General features: G+C 38.8%; 1 protein-coding gene and 1 long non-coding RNA gene across 2 annotated transcripts; one reads left to right on the top strand and one right to left on the bottom strand.

Moving 5' to 3' along the window:
- The first annotated feature begins 1852 nt into the window (after positions 1 to 1852).
- naalad2 (N-acetylated alpha-linked acidic dipeptidase 2) lies at positions 1853 to 18062 on the top strand. The gene is made up of 20 exons (XM_087850937.1): positions 1853 to 2106; positions 2673 to 2778; positions 3256 to 3442; positions 4929 to 5030; positions 5114 to 5239; positions 5442 to 5522; positions 5675 to 5780; positions 6505 to 6598; positions 6769 to 6864; positions 7335 to 7420; positions 7639 to 7758; positions 7836 to 7918; positions 7994 to 8057; positions 8154 to 8221; positions 8322 to 8413; positions 13151 to 13241; positions 13576 to 13840; positions 13948 to 14029; positions 14196 to 14288; positions 15655 to 18062. Exons 1-20 carry the CDS (start codon positions 2025 to 2027, stop codon positions 15842 to 15844), a joined length of 2214 nt encoding a protein of 737 aa, XP_087707063.1. The 5' UTR covers positions 1853 to 2024; the 3' UTR covers positions 15845 to 18062.
- LOC102780542 (uncharacterized) lies at positions 16948 to 20670 on the bottom strand. The gene is made up of 4 exons (XR_437326.3): positions 20491 to 20670; positions 19672 to 19728; positions 18146 to 18230; positions 16948 to 17768 (listed from the first exon to the last, which is right to left on the bottom strand). It is a non-coding gene; the product is annotated as an uncharacterized LOC102780542 (long non-coding RNA).
- Positions 20671 to 22490: the final 1820 nt, after the last annotated feature.

Below are 22490 nucleotides of genomic sequence, written 5' to 3'. Positions count from 1 at the left end.
AAACCAAACATTTTAAATAACAGACGAACAGTCTGGAAAAAAAATACACTGACAATTTTTTGAAGTAAACAACTAATGTGTTGTAGTCTTTATGACAATTTTAGCAGGCATGACGTTAACAGTGCAATTAATTGAAAAATAGTTATAGATTTTACGCTTTAGCACACACACACACAGTGGAACTATAATAATAACTTTTATATTACCAAGAAATTATTAACACAGACTCATTAACGTATTAACTTATTAATGTGCTGTTTATGCAATAAGAAACCACTGAGATGAAGCTACTTTCGGCTGCTCCCTCTTCACGAGGGGTCTTCACATCGGGTAGCTCTGTATGTTTGATTTGGCACCGGATGGCCTTCCTGACCCAACACCAAAGGACAGTTGACCACAGAGAAATTATTGCTAAAATTATAACTGTATAATCACTGTGAAAGATATTAGATGTTTGATTTGAATTTTTGCTAACAAACTAAGAATTGCTGTTTGGGGAGATGCATGTGAGAGTCCATGTTAAGATTGTGATTATGACCTTTAGATCTCTGCATGGACAAACACCAGCATACATCAGAGAATATTTACACCCTATAGGTCCCCAGAGGTCTCTGAGGTCATGTGATCAGGTCCTTGTGTATCACACCAGGCTGAAAACTAAAGCAGACAGCGCTTTTGCAACAGTTGCTCCAAGACTCTGAAACTCCTTTTGAGCTTGAGATCTTTGGGTTTGATGAACGCTTTCAAAAACAGATAAAAACTCATTTTTTTTTAGACTTTTTGTTTTTCAGTTTTTCAGCATTTTGTTGTGTAGCCCTTTGTGATGTTTTTCTTGAAATGTGTTATACAAATAAAACTTTCTTACTTACAGTTTATTAATTATACCTGAAAAACAAGTTAAATTAAAAAAAAAATCAACATCTAAATTAACATCTTAATTAAATTTGATTCCCAGATAAACAGCTTGTTGAGGAGTCACTGTTGTGGTTTGTGAACTCCTCACATTCCTGAGGGCAGAGAGCCTCCTCCCCACTTCACGCTTCAGCCGACTGCATGAAAGAGCTATCCTATACACCACACAGCTGTTCACAGAGCCAGGAGGGGTCAAGCAGAGCAGAGCATGCAAGTCTTTGCTGTGGGAAAACATGCATGACTATCAATAGCAACAGACAGTGGTCTAATAGGAAATCATGAAATTTTAGCTGATATGGATCTTAAATTAAATAAACTTGTGCTTAATAACCTGCTTCCCTCTGTAGGAGCTCGGCTCACATTTCAGCAATGTGTAGAAAAGGGATTAAAGCTATCATACCTTTGATTGTGTGACAGAAATGGGTTTCACTAACCTGATTTGTTAGATCCCTCCTTTCTAAATAAAAGCCTCTGTGGCTGGTGAAATGTGCTTTTATTTCTTTTATTTGAGATTAATTAAATTTTTATTATTAAAAAGGCCAATATCAGACATTTCCAGGTTTGGTGCTTTGATGGAGGTTATGAGAGAGTTCAGAAAGAGCATGCTGGGCTAAAGTTTGTTCAGCTGGATCAGTGTCTGCTGACTAGAAGTGTTCAGTGCCCTACACATTTTCCCCATGACCGAAAGTGATTTAGTATCTGCTATTCCATTTTCACTCCCCCAACCTCTGCTTTTTTTCTCCACTAGTGTCATTAACCCCCACCCCCCACTAGGAAAACAGTATCCAGAGTGGCTATCTTGTTTTATACTGAGTAATAACTGAGTCAGCACTGGAACAGCCAAGGTGCATGGCACAGCAATCAGCTCACAGGCAAAGCCAAGCATTAATGACTAGTTGCTTCTTTGCATTCCTGTCCAAGTTTTCACTCACCGCCTCTTTCAGTCAGCCACCACACTCCCTCCCTCTCTGTGTATCACACTCCACCTCACTCTGCCATTCCCCCGCTGTGCACTTCTCAAACAAATTACTCTCTATCGCTATCTCTGCAAGCGTGCCCTGTGCAGTCAGTTGTGTCCGCGTGTGGAAAAGTTGGAGCCGTGCTGTTTTAAAATGAGGAAAGAGAGCAGGTGGATTCGGTGGATCAAGTGGATTGTGATTGTGACAGTTTTGTTCGTGCTGGGCTTCTGCATAGGTGAGCGTGTAAAGTCAACCCTAGCTTTATCTGTATACTGATTGATATTGCCTGCGTGCTTTTCTGTTTCTTTTTAATGAAGTCTCTAATGGTATTGGTGGAACAACAGCATAGCTGTCCTGGATATGTATATTAATGAAGAAACCAGAGAGAGTTAATTAAATGACTTAAATAAATACACTGCTTAAGGAGATAAAGCTTTTGTTGTTTTGTTTTTGTGAATTTCTCTAAAATGATTAATGTGAACTGTTAAAGTACTTAGTGCCCTTCGTGATGGCACAGTTTGAAGAGCTTGAGTGTCACCATACTGACAGATTTCACGTCTTTGTGCTCACAGCAGGTTAACACTCACTCCATAAACCCATCGAACCTTACAATATAACATTGGCAACCTTTTGTCAAGCACCAATACAACCAGTATAGTCCATCTATTGCCTGCTATTTCCTCTTTAAAATAACAATTTTAAACACATAACAGTGTGTGTGGTAACAATTTGCTTCTTAAGAGAAGTGATGCCATTGCAACTCACTCAATGGTTGTTTGTGCTCTATTTGTCTATGTGTAGGCTGGTTTGCAAAGCCTTCAAACACACAAAACCAAAAGGATTCCAGCCATTACCTGAAGGATTTTTTGGAGGAAATGAAGGCAGATAAGATCAGAGAACATCTCAGGTAAAAAGTGATCACCAGTATACTAAATCTGTTGTGTAAATCTGTATTGGAGTGGTCTCTGTTGACTTTTTGACCCCCTCTGCTCCAATGTTTGTAGTCACACAGCAGTGCTAGTCATGGCGCTGACATCCCACTGACTCACCCAAATCTAACATGGTGTGCCAGGTGGTTTGTTGAGACCTTTGAGGACTCCAGCAAAGTGTACTGAAATCATGCTGGTTACTAAATACTTAGTTTTGATTTTATTGTAAAGTCTAGTTTTGATCCAAAGAACCTGAAGGTGAACTATAGCAACATGAACTGTTTCAGTTGAGTGAAAACATCTGGGCATGTGCATCATGTTGCGTTCAAGTGAAATCATGTATCAGCCTTGAATGCATGTAATAATTTTCTTTACATTTATTTTTTATGTATTCAGTTCAAGGTGCTATTCTTCACATAACAGTGCCACTGTAACCATCAGCATCCTCTCCACAGGAAATTTACACAACTTCCTCACCTGGCAGGCACAGAGCAGAACCTGAAGTATGCGGAGCAGATTATGAAAGAGTGGCAGATGTTTGGAATAGACTCAGTGGAGATGGTGCCGTATGATGTCCTCTTGTCCTATCCCAATGAGTCACAACCAAATTACATCTCAATTGTTGATCACCTTGGCAATGAGGTACAGTGTGCTGGAAAAATGTGTACTAAAAGTGCATGTTGATGCAACATTGATTCAAAAAGACAGCATGCAAATTGTTGTACAACCTTTCTATATGATGCATACCTCCCCAAAACCTCTACTTGTGTCTGGTGCAATATTTTTATAGCATTAGGATGGAAGTCATAGCCATGTCATTTCATAGTCTGTAAAACAACCATTTTCATGTCTTGTGTTCAGATAGTGGAACCACTTTGGATTTATTTGTAGTTCACACAGTGGGACACATTTAGTGACACTAATCCATTTCACCACCTCAAGAATAAAAAGCCTCTTGTGATTTTCCCATGCATTTGAACGTTCAGACCTCTTACTACTTCTCACTGTATCTGGAGAGGTAACAAAGTTGCTGACTGTATGTAGAAAAGACACACAGTAACATATTACTTCAACCCCCCTCTCCTCTCCCCTCCTCCCCCACCCTTCTGATAGTCTTCACCACAGAAATGCAAGACTTACTTGTTCGAGTCCAAGGTCCTTTTAAGGTCTCGGTGTGAGATAAACCTCTGTGAGTGTCTGATAATGATACAACACAGAAAAACAGTATTGGTGCACTGTTGTATATCAGCTGGTTGGGATGCATTAAGGAGTTTAAAAGCAATCCGAGCAGCTAAATGTCTGAAGCCTGGAAATTATTTCAGGAAGTCAGCTGGAGCTGCATTTCATCACACAGATGTAGCATACCCCCAAAATCAGATGAGAAAAGAAGTAAAGAAGAAAAACACCAGAGTGAACGACTGTCAGTTAACCTGGTCACATATATGATCCCACCTTGTATAATCTGAAGTTTAATTTTATATGCCAGGGATAATCTTCTTCAGTGTGACCTGAACTTCATGCAATATGCTGCATGTAACTGGAGTGGAAAAAAACTACTGCTATTTTGTGCCTTAGTGAGTGTAACCCCATGCTTTAGGAACTGAACTCTGTGTGACTTCAGGGAAAGCTGTATCTCTATGTTTATATGGTGGCTTCACACAGCAGACTGGCCTTGAAGGGGGCTGTTAGACATTTAATAGGCAGTATATAATGGAAAGCTTGCTGAATGTTTTCGCTCAACTCTGTGGGGATCTGTGTGTAGTAGGTAGGCTGGTTGCATACGACAGAGGTGCTTCACACCATAACAAGCAGGAGTCGTGTGGTCCTGTGCTCTATATAAGTAAGGACCCAAAAGCATCCAGTTTATACTGTCATCCTTTATTTTCTGCTGTTGGTGTTTTTGCTTATGGTATACATCAAAGGGAGGCTTCTGCTTCTGTGTTGGTTAACTCTGCTCTTTTTAGATGCTTTGCAATCTAGTCCAGACAACCATCGTCGTGTGTTTTTACTTTTTGACAAGATCAAAGCTGAGTTCACAGCTGACCAGCTTCTGATGGAAGCGAGGAAAGAGTTTCCTCAGCTGTTCTAATCCAGTTTAGTTTAGCCCCGTCTGTCTTTACTTTCTCAGGTTTTTAACACTTCCTTGGCTGAGCCGGTTCCACAGGGTTATGAAGATATTTCCAACATCGTACCTCCATACAGTGCTTTTTCTGCCAAAGGACAGCCTGAGGTAAACAAACATGTGTACACACGAACAATTATAATATTAAAACAGGCACCCGAGGCCTTTGCTTCTCGTTTGTTTCTCCTCAGGGGGACCTGGTGTATGTCAACTATGGTCGCACAGAAGACTTTTCTCAGTTACAAAGGGAGATGGGCATCAATGTGACAGGGAAGATTGTCATTGTCAGATATGGAAAAATATTCAGAGGCAATAAGGTAAGAAAAGTGTCTTTCCTGGTATATTTCAAAATATGCCAAAAATGTTTACATTTTCATTCATCTTTAAACGATTAATGCACTCTGTCAGCGTCACATCAGTCATCTGATTATGTGATGACTGGTTGAGAACAAACATGACACTTTTTCTTCAAAATAACCCACAGCTCCCTCTCCCCCTCTCACCCTGTCTGTCTGCCAGGTGAAGAACGCCGTGTTAGCTGGAGCAAAAGGGATCATTATGTTCTCAGACCCAGCAGATTACTGGGCTGATGGAATCCAGGTTGGAATTTTAAAAAGCCACGATGTAGTGACAGTATCTACAAACAACTGCAATTAATTTGTGATTAACCTTTTCTTGACATCACAGTCTGACCACTGGTACGTCAGGACAAAAATGGAACAATTAGCATTTTAAAATTTGTTTACTTGCAGGCCTACCCCGACGGCTGGAACCTACCTGGCGGAGGAGCTCAGAGAGGAAATGTTCTCAACCTGAATGGAGCAGGAGACCCGCTCACACCAGGGTACCCTGCTAAAGGTGGGCGCTGCCATGCGCTAGAGTCTGTACTCTCATCATGAGCATGGATGTCATAGTAATTTGGGGCTTTTAATGATTTCTTTGAAGCACCTTTAATGACTTTAAAGAAGAAGAATTAGGTATACAAGTTTTAAGTGATCTTGAATTTTTCTCTAATTCACACAGTTACTCAAACTTTCACGTACAGGGTCAGAAGTATTTAATATATTAACTGTTGCATAAGTTGGACCCTGACTAGAAACTTTTGGTAGCCGTCAACAAGTTTCTGCCATATTTATGACTGGATAATTGACCACTCTCTTATCAGAACTGATCAAGTTCAGTTAAATTAGTTGGTTTTCTTGTATGAGCTATGCTTAAAGGCAGAGTCTGTGGCAAGAAATCAACCAATATCGAGCCAGAATTAAACCAGAAAGTTGTTGATGGCCACCAAACGCATCTGGTTGAGGAACAACTTGCTAAGAAACATTTAACCAAATATTAGTGGGGATGTATATATACTTTTGACCCTATGTGTATAATTTGAGTTTATGACTAGATTAGATTAGAAAAATCCAAGATATTTTAAAACTTGTGCATAGTTCTTTTTTTTGTTAACTGTTCAAAGAAATCATTCAAAGCCCCAAATTACCATAATATTTATGCCCATGAAGACTATAAGTAAACTTCTGACCACTATTCTACATAGAGTTTACCTAACAACATAGAGTTTCCTCTCCTGCAGAATACACCTACAGATTCAGCCCAGAGGATGGAGTAGGACTTCCCAACATCCCTGTGCATCCAATTGGCTTCGACGACGCTATTCGTCTTCTGAAGTATGAATTTTTTTTTTCCATTTCAAACACTTGGTAATAATGACCAATTTATTAGAGCATTGTTTTCACTTTCACTTCCATCTGGAGTTTAAGGTAACAAATAATACATTTCACTGGAGGCCCCTGGATGACATTGCTAGTGAATTTGTAAATATTTTTTCATGTTACAGTAACATGGGAGGAGAGATTCCACCCAACAATTGGAAGGGAGCTCTGAACGTCTCCTATAGGATTGGCCCAGGCTTTACAAATGAATTTAAGAGCCAGTAAGTTCTTGTCTAAAGCTTAAATCCTTCACATTTTCATACTAAACCCCTTTCATCTCCTGCTGGCTGTTCTTCCTCTGCCACTTCAGTCCAGTCTCCAGTCTGTTTTTAGTGTTTGTCTCTTCTTTTTGTTGCTCTTGTTCACATTCTGTGACCCAGTGGCATCAAGCCAACTGAAATACAATGGAGGCCTTTGTACCGCCTGTGTGTGAGAGACATAACTAAATGCACACAACAAATCAAATCAGCTGTTCCTAGCAGACCTAAATTTTGAGCTGCAGTTTAAAGTTGTTCTGAGGCCATTCATTATAAAACAAACTTAAATAATAGCATTTTGTGTGTGTTGAAACTTATACCCCAGGCATGATCCCCAGGTTTTTACACCAGTCATTTCCTGTTAAATTATTTTGGTCTGTTTGTGTCGTAATACCTTTGCGTGTATCGCTCATTCCTCAATCTGCCTCTCTCAGGAAGGTGCGTATGAACATCCACACTAACAACCAGGTAACCAGAATCTACAACGTCATTGGAAAGATTAGAGGAGCTCAGGAGCCAGGTACCAGAAACCCTTCATTCTGCATCACACAATTAGCATTGACGTGCAGACCGCAGCGTGGATACACAAACAAATTCGATGTCTGCATACAGTACGATATATAGGAATGAAAATGCAGCTTGACTTTTGTTTGTCTGTTCAGAGACATTAAAACAGTGTCTTAGTGTCTTTTTTATTTAACATCTCTTGCTACATGTGCTGTTGGTGGGTTTGTGTAGACAGGTATGTGATTCTCGGAGGGCACCGCGATGCCTGGGTGTTTGGAGGAATCGATCCCATGTCTGGCGCAGCAGTGGTCCATGAAACTGTCAGGAGTGCTGGCAGGCTGCTAAGTACAGGTATGATTTTCCCAGTGAGTGAATGAAATAATTACTGTATTAATACTCAGGATTCATTGACCTGTTTGTGTGTGTAGGCTGGAGGCCAAGGAGGACTATAATATTTGCCAGCTGGGATGCAGAGGAGTTTGGACTGCTGGGATCTACAGAATGGGCAGAGGTACCATATATGCAAACGTACACACACTATATTTAAAACACACACAGAATTATCTCACTTCACCCTTCTCGTCAGGATAATGCCAGGCTTCTGCAGGAGAGAGCTGTGGCCTACATCAATGCAGACTCTGCAATAGAGGGTGAGAATGCTTTTCTGTGCACATATTGAAAAAATGACTTAGTGCCAGGTTGTTTCGGGTTTTATTTGTATGTGTGCATGTCTTTTTAAACTCCAGGTATGTACACTCTGAGGGTTGACTGCACTCCATCACTGCATACTTTGGTGTATGACATCACGAAGCAGGTGGGCAGATTTAAACTACCACAGATCTGAGTATATGGTGCTTGTCCAAGCATCTTCTTCTGTCGACCCTGAGGTCATCTGTTTTCATGTTTTGGAGCAGATACCCAGTCCAGAAGAAGGTGAAGAGGGAGTATCTCTGTACGAGAGCTGGCATAAGAGGGACAACTGGACAAATGACCGTGATGCACCCAGGTAGAAAGCTACAAAGTTAGACAAAATAGGATAATAAGCATTATTATTAATAAGCAACAGTAAAAAATGTTGCCATTTGGGCACATTGTGTAAGACGCACTAACCGGCCAGAACAGGTACAGCAAATAAATGCATTTAGGCATGTAGACAACCTTCCAAAGTTTAAGTAACTTTGAATGTGGTGCGTTTGTTGGTGTCAGATGGGCTGGTCTGAGTATTTCAGAAACTGCTGATATACTGGGATTTTCCCACACAACCATCTCTAGGGGACAGAGGATGGTCCCAAAAAGAGAAAATATGTACTGAGCAGGAGTTCTCTGGGAGAAAGTGCCTTGTTGATTGCAGGGATCAGAGGCGAATGACTGCTTCCAGCTGACAGGAAGGCTACAGTTACTCAGAGAACCATTTTCTTAAAGAAGATGGTCTACGGCAGCAGAAGACCACACCAGATGTGAGTCATGTTAGCTAACAACATGGGGTCACCAAAATTGGACAATAGAAGATTGGAAGAACGTTTGCTGGTCTGATGAGTCTAAATTTGGCTGTTTGGATGGATGGTAGGGTAAGAAGTTGGTATTAAAAACATGAAATCATGGATTGATCTGGCCTTTTGTGAACATTTCAGGCTGGTGATGATGTAATTATGTGGGGGACATTATTTTTCACTTTGGGGTCTTCAGTACCAACAGAGCATCGTTTAAACACCACAGTCTACCTGAGTATTAATCATGCTAATAAAAAAAGGGATTCTGATGGTTGATTCCAGAAAGATAACACTCCATGTTAGAAAGCAACTTTTTCTGAAGACAGAAGGTCAAACTGAGTACTTTGCAAAGTGTACCTTATAAACAGTGTTGGGCAGTAACGGAATACATGTACCGCCGTTACGTATTTAAAATACAAAATATGAGTAATAGTGATGGGTCGTTCGTGAACGAAATGGCTCTTAGAGCCGGGTCTTTGAAGTGAACGACGCGAGCCGGCTCCTTATTGGGAGCCGTGAGGTTTTTTTTGTCTTTCTCTCACCCTCTCTCTCGCCCTTTTTTCCGCTAAACTCCGCATGCGCGGCCTGTACTTTGCGCTGGGCAGAGGGGGGAGGGGCGTTAGTTACACTGGCAGTAGCACAGGAACAGAGCCAGAGAGAAAGAGAGCGAGGGACAACAACGTCACATTAGAAAGGTATAGTAATCATCCACTATTTTCAGTTGCAGATGATAAAGGATTCAGAAATCATGCAGGCCCATATGACAGAGAATGTGCGTCTTCTTTTTGTTTTAATATTTTAATTTATATTTAATTGTGTTGTGGTTTGCAGTGTTTTGTGTTTCACGTCAAATTTGTTTAAAAGGAAAAAGCTGAAAATTTAAATAGTTAAAAGTTTAAAATGTAAATAGTTGTTTTTTGTATTATATGATTTATTTATTACATTTTATGTGGAGTGAATAAATAAAGTATATTTATGGTGGCCCTTAGAGACAAAGCACGTACAAACTCCAAAACATGTACAAACTCCTAAGCATGTACAGACTCCAAAATGTGTAAAAACTCCAAAACACGTAAAAACTCAGAAGCACATAGAAACTCCAAAACACGTAAAAACTCAGAATCACGTACAAAAGACAACAGAAGTGATCCAGGATGCTAGGGCGCAGTGTTGAGCTTTTGTTACCTAGTGGCTACACAAGCCAGGAAGTATCAACAACCGGATTTGGTGTGTGGTAGTAACAGGTAAATGAACTTTTTTTTTTTTTAATTATTTGAATAAATATGAGTGCTTGTCTATAAATACACAAACAATACACACATGCTTTCAATTGTGTAATTTAAGTGATCTGGGTAGCTCTGTTTTGGAAGTTCAGTAAACGCTAGAAATGTGTTTTGGAGTTTGTACGTGCTTTTTGGAGTTTGTATATGCTTTAGAGTTTGTACGTGCTTTGTCTCTAGGGCCCATATATAAACATATATATTTAAAACCACTTTTTTTTACATTAGTAATTCATTTTCTGCATAATTTTATATTATTGTTAATGATTAAATAATTAAAGCAACAAAACAACCTGAAGAGCCGGTTCGGAGCCGAAAGAGCCGGCTCTTTTTAGTGAGTCGAGCCGAAAGAGTCGTTTCTCTAAAAAGAGCCGGAAATCCCATCACTAATGAGTAACTGTATTCCGTTACAGTTACCGTTTAAAAAGGTGGTATTTAGAATACAGTTACTTTGTTGAAATAAATGGATTACACGGCGGCACTTCCCTCTTTCATATTGTGGCGGGTCAGGACTGTTTGGGTTTTGTTTGACAGCTATGTCCTGTTGTTCCAGGCGGCAGCGTTACGGTTGCCATGGTTACAGGGTGACGCTCTCTCTCTGCGTGTTTCCTGGGTGAGAGAGCGCCTGTTGTTGTTGTGCTAAGCTAATAGGCAGAATGCTACAGGTATAGCTCTAAAGAATGTAGCATCGTAGGCAGTGTAGTCCGTGCTGCAGGGAGAATGGACTGCCATACACGTTATGTGTCTGTGAGCGAGGGAGGGAGAAAAAGGAAAAGTATGAGCTGTCATCGAGCAAAAACGGGAGCTGAAAGCATGTAAATATAATAGTAACCACTGCAGCCTAGTGATGGGATTTCCGGCTCTTTTTAGAGAACCGGCTCTTTCGGCTCGACTCACAAAAAAGAACCGGCTCTTTCGGCTCCGAACCGGCTCTTCAGGTTGTTTTGTTGCTTTAATTATTTAATCATTAACAATAATATAAAATTATGCAGAAAATGAATTACTAATGTAAAAAGAAGTGGTTTTATTTATATATGTTTATATATGGGCCCTAGAGACAAAGCACGTACAAACTCTAAAGCATATACAAACTCCAAAAAGCACGTACAAACTCCAAAACACATTTCTAGCGTTTACTGAACTTCCAAAACAGAGCTACCCAGATCACTTAAATTACACAATTGAAAGCATGTGTGTATTGTTTGTGTATTTATAGACAAGCACTCATATTTATTCAAATAATTAAAAAAAAAAAAAAGTTCATTTACCTGTTACTACCACACACCAAATCCGGTTGTTGATACTTCCTGGCTTGTGTAGCCACTAGGTAACAAAAGCTCAACACTGCGCCCTAGCATCCTGGATCACTTCTGTTGTCTTTTGTACGTGATTCTGAGTTTTTACGTGTTTTGGAGTTTCTATGTGCTTCTGAGTTTTTACGTGTTTTGGAGTTTTTACACATTTTGGAGTTTGTACATGCTTAGGAGTTTGTACATGTTTTGGAGTTTGTACGTGCTTTGTCTCTAAGGGCCACCATAAATATACTTTATTTATTCACTCCACATAAAATGTAATAAATAAATCATATAATACAAAAAACAACTATTTACATTTTAAACTTTTAACTATTTAAATTTTCAGCTTTTTCCTTTTAAACAAATTTGACGTGAAACACAAAACACTGCAAACCACAACACAATTAAATATAAATTAAAATATTAAAACAAAAAGAAGACGCACATTCTCTGTCATATGGGCCTGCATGATTTCTGAATCCTTTATCATCTGCAACTGAAAATAGTGGATGATTACTATACCTTTCTAATGTGACGTTGTTGTCCCTCGCTCTCTTTCTCTCTGGCTCTGTTCCTGTGCTACTGCCAGTGTAACTAACGCCCCTCCCCCCTCTGCCCAGCGCAAAGTACAGGCCGCGCATGCGGAGTTTAGCGGAAAAAAGGGCGAGAGAGAGGGTGAGAGAAAGACAAAAAAAACCTCACGGCTCCCAATAAGGAGCCGGCTCGCGTCGTTCACTTCAAAGACCCGGCTCTAAGAGCCATTTCGTTCGCGAACGACCCATCACTACTGCAGCCAAGAAGAGTGCCTGACGAGCCCAGTTGTAAGTAAGCTATTAAGACTCGACTGTACACCGTGTTCGTGTTTTCCTCCAAAAACAATAAGTTCCGTTGGAGCAGCCTTTCAACACCTCTCTCTGTCTCTCGCAAGCAAAGTTGACCCAGACAACAAAGTAAAGCTATTTTTCGGCTACGAGCCTGACACAGAACACGACATATTAGCCAGAGGTCCCTTTACTATGGTTCGGAGCCGCGGACCTTCAGTAACAGTAATAAATCACAGCAATAGTACATTCATGTTGTTGTAAACAGCATGATAATATATTAAGTAATCCAAAGTATTCAGAATACGTTACTCACATTGAGTAACGTAACGGAATACGTTACAGAATACATTTTGGGGCATGTATTCTGTAATGGAATACATTTTAAAAGTAACCTTCCCAACACTGCTTATAAAACGTCCAACGAGTGCATATGCATTCTACTTAAGAGCCGTATCTATTCAGTCCAGTCTTTTAGTGTTTGTAAGTTAGCTTTAAGCTTTAACCTCCTAGGACCACATATGTGGACATCACATTTTTGGTTGTCTAGACCAAAATACTAAATTTTGCAGTACAAGGGCCTGATATCCATTTACGAGGACATTATACTGCCTCTGTTTTATCAAAATTTAAAACAAATATCCTCATATGTGGCTCTCATTTTTCTTAGAAACAAAAATCAGGTTAGAAAAAATCTGCTGATTCTTTGTTTTTACATACATTGGGTCCCAATATGCCCAAATTAAAAAAAATGCATGCCACGGAAGAGTTCAGGTCTTAGGAGGTTAAGTTAAATTTTGAATATGAAGAGTCTCGCTCATTTTTCACTTATATGGCTCAATCCTGGTGTTTCGTAGGATCAGTAAACTTGGGTCAGGCAGTGATTTCGAGGCCTATTTTATCCGTCTGGGAATTGCTTCAGGCAGAGCTCGATACACCAAGAACGCGGTGAGACATGCTGCACTCCCACATCTATCCATATAGTTATTTGTTTTTACCACAATTAAGGTATATGGCTATGTGCTTTTGCTCTATTCATAGTGTAAGTGTTTGTATATCCAGAGTTCTTTATATTTGCATTTTTATTTTCTACTACAATGTAAATCTACTGTGTTTTATTCAAGATCGATGTTATTGAAAGTTTGGCTTTACCAAAGGGTGGAGTATCTTAGTGAGAATAAGAGGCGAATAAGAATAACAGACTGAAGGGTCTTTATTGTAGAGGTTAAGTAACTGTGAGCAAGCATGGACTCATGGTGAAGTATTTTATGTGTCCATTCAGAAAACAGAGCGCTACAGTAGCTATCCAGTCTATCACAGTGTGTATGAAACCTTCGAGATCGTGGAGAAGTTCTACGACCCCTCGTTTAAGAGGCTTCAGGCGGTGGCCCAGGTGAGAGGTGCACTCATCTTCCTGTTGGCTGACTCCCAGCTGCTCCCTCTGGATGTTAATGAGTATGCAGATTCACTGAGGAAATATGCACAGAGCATAGCACAGCTGGCCCAGAAGAACTTGAGGGAGATGGAGACGTATAACGTGTCATTTGGTGAGTTATGGTCACTGTTAATACAATAATGTCATGACCCAAAGATTGCAGAAGTGCTGTCACAGTATATGTGGTGCACACTTTTTAATTTTATCTATTTTCTCTAGATTCTCTCTTTTCTGCAGTCGAGAACTTCACTGTTGCAGCCAGGGATTTCCACGAGCGCCTTCAGACTCTCAACAAAGCGGAGTACGAATTGTGTTTAACGGGTTAAAAGTTTCAGGCGTCTTAAACAAAAGCTTCACTATATTTATCTGCATCTTTGTACTGTATACATTCCTTGAAATGTGTCTTGAGACTTGACATGTAGTGAAATTCAGATGGAGGTGTAATAGTATTTTTTGTGTATGTGCAGTCCTCTTCAGCTACGGATCATGAACGATCAGCTTATGTACTTGGAGAGAGCCTTTATAGACCCTCTGGGCTTACCTGGCAGACCTTTCTACAGGTTAGTTTCTCACAAACATACACAAAAAACATTTTTCAATTTTTTTGTATTGTTTTACGGCTACACCTCAGTATACTGCCCATTAGTTAGCAGCATGGACTGAGTTAGCATTATTATGAGCAGTAAGATTGATCTAGATTAATTCATTTTTTTTAAATTTCACAAATTTTGCAAAACATGTCTGTAGCGTTGTATTATTCTTTGAGAATACCTGGACAGGTGGAGGCAATGCTCTGGAGAGAAGAGGAATGATGGGGAAGATTTAAGCATGTAGTGAAAGAGGACATGCAGTGAGGTGGTGTGACAGATGAGGATACTAGAGATGGAGGCAGATGATCTGCTGTTGTCACCCCTAAAGGGAGCAGCCAAAAGAAGATTTCTTAAAACTAATACATCACAAAGCAGTAGCAATGTTTTTAAGTTGCAGCTTCTCAAGATTGAGCAGCCTTGTTAGTGTTGTCGCCACCTTACTGTGGCTGCTTAGAACAGAATGATTTATTTCTTTGGTTTACATTTACAAGGCATAACATGTGAAACTACAAAGCATTAAATTGAGAAAACGGCTATTATGAGAAAAGTGTAACACTCATTGCATCTCATTGGGCTTTCTAGGATGTCCACTTCACCCTCTATTTCTGTCAGTTAATGTGAATTTAAACATAGTGCAGCTCAGCTCTTTAGTTTACCGATCCAGTCTCAAAGTACACTTTGGGATGGGCTCCTATGTAACATGAGTCTCCAATAAAACACTTGTGCTATTGGGTACCTCACAAGACAGATAATCTTTAAAACTGCTTCGTCTGCAGTCTTTGTCATTTAATATATTCTGTATCTATGCTGTACATTAGAAAATTTTACTCTTTTCTAAATGTGATATTTTAAACCCAAGACTAGCCAAGTTTACCTTGGTTTAGTCATCCTATGTGTGCATTTAACAGTAAAAAGAAAATGCTAAATGGCACAAATACTGTGTAGTAGTTTCTAGATTTTTTTAGAAGTATTTATAAATTCTGTCATGTGATGTTTTCGTGCAGACAGCTGTCACTCTTTTTATAAACATTCATAATTATATTTTAATAATTACACGATAACTACAGTGTCCTTCAGACTCTTGGCTCCTGAAACAAATTTTAAATATTATTTTGATCCTTTTAAACTGTATGCATGACTGCTTCTCAGATTTATACATTTGAAAACACAGCTGACTGTGAGAGGCACTAGATGTGAAGACTCTTGTCCTCCTTACTTGTTCCCACTCTTGAACTTCTTTTTTTCAGAAATAGCACACATGTATTTCTCTTGAAATACCAGTGTGTGCATTCCCCTAACGATACACTTCCATTTAATTCATCTGTTCTATTTTCAGGCATGTGATTTTTGCTCCCAGCAGCCACAATAAATATGCAGGGGAGTCTTTCCCTGGGATCTATGATGCTTTATTTGACATTGAGAACTCAGCTGACCCAGCAAAGGCCTGGGAGGAAGTCAAGCGTCAGATCAGCATAGCAGCTTTCACTGTCCACGCTGCTGCCATGACCCTCACACCGCCTGCATGAAGACAATATAAAAATATGTAATTAATTTGACAATTATAAGATCTCCAGTTTAACACACATGAGAACCCATGTTTATCTGGATGTTTTCCAGAACATCTAGACCTGCAGAACAATGTGAAATGCTTCATCAAAGCTTGAGAAATCTTTATACTTCTTCAGGTTTCTGTTTTATGATGTGGCTCCACAAATAAATCTGTTTTTTTTAATGTTTTTTAATAATATTTGTGGTTACAAGTCCACTCAACTCGCCACATGTGGGCACAAAGATCACTGATTTTAGTTATGCACGCAGATTTTTTGACAAATTTAGTCAAATGAAAGGTACACAGCAAAGTTTATTGCATGATAAAATGATCTCATGTTGTGGAAACACTGTCAAACATTTATCATATGTTTAAAATGCTGAGCTGTCAAAGTTATGACATACAAGGAATGACATTACGAGGCAATGAAGCCCAAACATTCGAACAACAGTTGTAAAAAAGAGAAAAGCTTAAGTGACAATCAGGTGTTCCGGCTTCCAGGAAAAGTTACAGTGTAAAGGCAAAAATATGACAATAATTTCACAAATAATAATCAAAAATAAAATCCATACAGATTTATAGTAATAAATCTGATACTGTGTTAACTGGAAACAACATTGGTGTTCTTGCACTCATCTTTTGTGACTTCTTTGTGTGATTTTTGTATAAGGACACTTAAAGAGAATACATAGAAATAACACACTGTAAAAAAGAAAAAGTTGAGAAAACTTAAAATTTCAAGGCAACATGATGCAAGAGATTTTTGAGTTTTCTCAACTTTTGCAACTGTTGTTGACTTAACTAAGATTTACAAGTTCTGCCAACTTGGTTCTTCTTGTTCACCTAATTAGGATAATCCTGGAAGTCTAACGAAGAAATTCTGGTTTCAATGCCATGTTTTTCTGCCTTTACCAAACAAGGATATTCTTGTTGAGTAATCATACAATTCTTACTCCAGTGAGTTGAAAATGTACCTATATAAACAAAGGAAAATGTATGCTGTTATTATACTTGAAAAAACACTCAATAAATAGATATAGAATAAAACAAAGCACAATTCAATTTTATCTAAAAGCTTATTTATTTTGTTCAACAGTGCTTTCAGTACATTTCAGAATGTCATGGGCAGTAGGGTGAATTTCTGTTAAAAAAAAAAAAAGAAAGAAAGAAAGAAAAAGAAATAACAAACAAACAAAAACGTGTTGCCAGTTTCTTTTGGGTGCTTTGAGCACCCCAGCAGAGACGTTAAAATTCCAGAGTCCAGAACCAAAAAAGAAAAGTGTCCAGCAACTTAATAATTCACGCACACACCCTGACCGTCTTGTAAAAGCTTAACATAACTATTTCACCTTAAATAGGGTAATGCCACAAACGATTGCCTATGCACCCAGACATTGACATTTTACATGGGCTTACTATGATGAACTATGGAAGTTAAAAGTTATTTGAAATGTTACCATCAATGAAGAGGAAACTAACAGGTAAAACACCAGTTCTATGCTTCATGTGAAGTGGAAAACACTATAACAAATCTTTTAAAATACTACAAGACAAATTTTCACCATATATTCTCAACAATACAGATTCATCTGACTAAAACTTACATTTCGAATAATGATTTATCCACTTCACCTTCATATTGTCCGACCAGGTCAAAATAAGATGGCCTCAGTTGCTTTAAAGGTGTAACTCATCTGCTTTGGATAATCAATGTTGAGGGCATACAGAAGGCCAAACAGGTATGCCAAGGCAGTAGAGAGGTCTGGAATGTTATGTAGCACGATGTCTCCTTCCAACACAACTGCATGTTCTCGCACAGACGTATTGGCATCGTCATCTTATAGGATGGTGAGGATGGCAACTGATGCACCGTTCAACACTGGTTCCAAAATGTCAGTGTCCTGAAGAAAAGTAAAATATGAATTATTGAAAGCTAAGAAAAACTAAAGACAAAACAAATTTCTAAAGATTTAACTTTAACCTCTATACCATGCTGGTCGTTTGGCTCAGAGGTTTTAAGAAGAAAAAGCTTATTTTCCTTTAATTAATGTCACCTTGTGAGTTTTGTACAAAAATATTTTCTTCTGGAACACTCACTAACAATGCCCAGCTGCTGCCCAGCAGAAAAAAAAGGAGTGAGAGTTATGATAACTGCAATCCCCACTATAAAATTATCTGGACTGCACTGAGGAAGTGTACATTTCCATTTTGGATTAAGTCATCCTTTAAAAACATCTCATAGCAATTAGTTTTACTTGCATTACTTTTTTGTACTTACTAAGCACTTCAGGAAAACCTCTGTTGCATCCTCTCTGAGGAAAATGGGCAGGCCTCTCAGTGCCGTGGGACACAATGTCAGATGCCTAAAGAGTATTTAGTGGAAAACAATTAAGACTGGCCTGGATAAAAATCTAATTATTTTTCCCCCTTTTCTTTCCTTTCCCCTTTCCTTAAACATAAAAAGACTTCTATAACATTTGTTATACATTGTTTACAATTTGCCTGACTGCTCGGATCAGCTAAGGAGTGTACTATGAAGTGAGATTAATGGGTAGGCGAGCTCTGCTGACCTTAAAAATCAGAGTTTTATGTGTCACTAAAGTAGTTTTTGTTTTGTTTTTTACCTTTGTTTTAAGGATATTTAGTGCCATTAAGGTTAAGTTTTTCCTGAACACATCATTTATCCTGAACACATAGCCAGGTTGGGAGCAGGTTAAGTTCAGAATTGTGGTGTAAAATCACCTGGAAAGAGCACGATTTGACTGATTCTTTCAATTAGAACACATTTTAAGTGCAAAACAGACTCTCTGGTGGTGAAATATGCTTCATATGTGCAAGTTGTTAAACTGTACCTTCCTGATTTTTTTTTTCAAATTGTGAACTGCATTGTCACCAGAATATGCATATTAATCTGGTGATGCAGAAACTATATAAATGCTGTTTTACTAGATTCTAATCTGATGTTGAGTCTCTTTTATATTGCTGGAATTGCAGCTACTAGAACACAGCACAAACACCAGGAATACCTGCTCAGTCACTAAAATTTATCTCACTTTGATCTGCTGACAAACTAAAGTGATTTCCATATCTCTTTTATTATGCTGTGGAACAGTAACCCTCTACTGTTTAAATGTATCAGGTTCAAAGTTTTAGAACACCATGAACACCAACTGTGTGAATAAACAGCAGCACTAAATACTGAAATAATTAAATTGAACTTGAATCCCCAGATAGATATTCTGCAGCATTATTCTCATCTTATTTGCGATAGTGTTGGAACTTACTGTTGTATTGTTCATGTTCTTTATAGATTTTTATGACCATATTATCATTATCATCTGATAACATTTACAATTGGAGTAGGTGGCACTGACAGGGATCATTTGGTGGGGAAAACGAGGCATAAGACATTCAGACAATGTGAAACATCCTGGTTTTTTGCGTGAGCGTGCTCAGAGCCTGGAGCAGAAAGCCCTGCTTAACAGAAAATAATTTTAACCACCATTGTGAAGCTTGTTATGTTTTGTCGAGCCCGCTAAGGCAAAGAGGAAGAAAAAAATCCTGACTCTGTTTAACTTTATTCATAGTATGCACTGGTTTGTTGTGTTTCTGGTATTCTAAACAAGTGCATTAGAGCAAGGCTGCAGAGTGCCCTCTGGTGAACAAACTGTGCAACATCGACATTCAAACCAATATATCAGCAAATTACGAATATTGACCAAATATTGGTGCTTCAATTTAGAAGTTGGTTGGGTTCTACACCAAAGCATGCAAACCTACAGAAAAACTGTTAACTGTACTCACTGTAATACTCAGGAAGTCTGAGAAGTCTGTGGTGCGCCTCTTGCAGCAGGACCAACCCTGTAACAGAAACAAAGATATTAAAACACAACAGCAAACCCTTTCTCTCTGTGTTTGTGTCATGCATGAAAACCATCCTTATTAAAAAATAACTGTTGCTAAAGTTGCCCTCTTATAACAGTTGCAAGTAAAAAATGACCAGGAATACAGTGAAGCAGGGTAATGGAGAATCGACGCTCCATGTATGCATTTAGCATACAGTAGAGGCTGACCCCAGCTTACCTTGAGAGCATCATGAAACACGGGTACCCCGGATGGAAGAGGCAAGCATATGCGTGTGCAGAAACAGATATGAGAACACTCCACGCCGCGACTTATTCATTTTATAACAAAGTCACCAATGTCATAATGAAAGCAAAGCACCAAGCACTGATATATCTAAACGGCCTTTAGTTATTATGTTTATTGATCAAATCACGAATAATTTCCATTAATAAAATTGCACTACTGTTTTGTTAGAGCTCAATATTTAACAGGTGTATTACCTGATAGCTAAAATGAAAAGTAACAGCAAACCAATTTTTTACTGGCACAGATGACAGAACCGAAGCAGGGTTTAGGAGTCTTTTAACTGAGCCTTTAATAAGACCAACAAATGAATAGAAACTGCTTTAATCGCAGATACCTAAAGTTTCAAAACTTTAACTAACGAGCCTTATACCTATAAATCACCACGCAATTTAAAATAAAGGTAAACTAGCCATGTAAAAGAAAAACACAAAATCCTCAGGTATAATTTAGTTGGTTGTTTAACGTTTTTACCGTCGGGATTGTTGTCCGGGTCAAATCGCTTTCCGCAGCTCCTGTTGTAGCACAGCACAGACATGTTCCCGTTCACAAGCTAAACCACAGGCTCGTAACACACAGCTCTGCTTTCTAAATAATTTGTTTTCCTGAGACAAACTGTGTATAAAGTGAGTGTAGACGGGTCACAGCTGCTGCCATGTGTCGCCCACTGCTGCGGTTCCAACTTCGACAAGCTCCGTCAGCAGCCGGAAATCTCCGAAGTTTCGTGCACTGTCGAGCCACACAGCTGTGGGCACGTCTGTGACGGGGGGCGGGGACTACTACACGTGTTAATCCAAACGTCCCTTTTATTATTTATTTAATCTTATCGAAAGATAATATTAATATTTCGAAAATTGAAAGTGTCTTTTATCCACGGAGTTCAGCTGTACAGCTGAGTCTTGTTCTGTTTGATGTGGTTCTTGTATGCTGTGCCATGCATTTATGGAGTGGCTGTTTGAGGTCACAGCAATCCTCACCGAACTGCTTTATGTTTTTGTATTATCCTTCCTTGTGAACTTTATGTTGCTAGCAGTGAGCGGCTATCTTTTCAAAGGAGCCAAGATCTTTACTTTCCACTCTCTCCATGTACAGAAAATCACTATTTTCTGTCTCAACTGTCTCAGTTGTAGATGCAATAGTGAAAAGTGAGACCACATCAACGGACACTTTGATTTCATCTGGATTAAGCATCTTTGTGGGCCTTGTTGGTGAAGTAAGTGGAGCTTTCCATGTGATGTGGTATGTTTTCCATGAGAGGAGCTAAGATGGTGGCAAGGTGTTTAGCAATGTTGTAGTTGTAGTAGGTTCATACTGCTAACAATAGGTCTGAGTGGGACTCCTCTGGATTTTTGGAAGTCGGTATATACAAAGTGTGGTCTTACTGAGGTAAAGGTGGTAGTATGGGTGGTCATGGCTTGTTGTAGGCAACTGATGACTTTCTTCTGGTAGTTGCTTGTAAGGTCTCATTTTAAGACCTCATTAGTGTTGCTGTCACTGAGGAGTGTACTCATTTTGTGTCATAACCAGATGAGTTTAGAACAACTGACACTAACAGCTGACAAGAGGAGTGTCAGATAGAAGTAGTTTCACTAAACAAAGTCTTTTACAGTCAGGTCTCTGTATTTATATTTGAATGAGCCATGTAGACTGACTTGTGAATTTAACTAGGAAAAACATGGAAAGCTATGTCCTTGAATATCAATACAAATCTTGCTTTTATCACCATGAAAATAAAGATGACTAAACAAAAGTTTTAATACAAATGCATACTGAAAAATAAAGAAATGCAAGTAGCAAAGTAGCAAAAAAAAACCAAAACGTTTTTATTATTTTTTGTTGTATAACATAATATTAAGCTTTAGTTAACAATAGGTAAAGGAATACATATTTGATTATTTACAAATTATTTTTGGTAAAATCGCACATTTGTTTTTCTGTCAAACTGAAAAAACTTAAATCTTTGCAGCACGTTGCATGTATTCAACTGAAAATTTCTGCAGGAAAACATTAAAAGAAATTCCACAATATGGAAAGAAATAGTGATTGTGTGCTCTGTGGATGAGATGCAGTCAGGTTCAGAGGTCACAGCACTCCGATTCCCGGCATCCAAAACTAGCTTGTGATATAGAATGTCACCTTGCTAATGGGGAAAGAGCCTGAACTGGTGTGTGACTGTTAGAGAAAGGCAAGAAGAGATCAGATTAAAACATACAGTTTGTGCTATCTGTATTTACACTACATGAATATCTTTCTGCAATCCTTCCTGATTGATGAACTGTAAAATATTATTCTTTAATTGAATAAACATGTGGCCTTAACAAAAGTCAGTATCAACTGTGGTGATTAAAACCTGGTTAAACATATTACATTCAGAGATTCTCATAGATGCTAATCTGAAAGTACTTCTGATCATGAACCTGCTCAACTTGCCTGATTTACTTGACCAGGTGTGGTCAGTGCTGTTGTGCCCTCTC

The sequence above is a fragment of the Neolamprologus brichardi genome, chromosome 14 (genome assembly GCF_056152115.1).
Source record: "Neolamprologus brichardi isolate AB-2024 chromosome 14, ASM5615211v1, whole genome shotgun sequence".
Taxonomy (NCBI): Eukaryota; Metazoa; Chordata; class Actinopteri; order Cichliformes; family Cichlidae; genus Neolamprologus; species Neolamprologus brichardi.
This window is presented reverse-complemented; position numbering and strand designations above follow the sequence as displayed.

What these genes read in the sequence shown, in the direction of transcription:
- naalad2 (XM_087850937.1), top strand. Translation starts at nt 2,025, where the DNA reads ATGAGGAAAGAGAGCAGGTGGATTCGGTGGATCAAGTGGATTGTGATT. An exon ending in AAGATCAGAGAACATCTCAG is followed by an intron (nt 2,779 to 3,255) that starts GTAAAAAGTGAT and finishes TCCTCTCCACAG; the next exon opens with GAAATTTACACAACTTCCTC. An exon ending in CCTGGCAGACCTTTCTACAG is followed by an intron (nt 14,289 to 15,654) that starts GTTAGTTTCTCA and finishes TTCTATTTTCAG; the next exon opens with GCATGTGATTTTTGCTCCCA.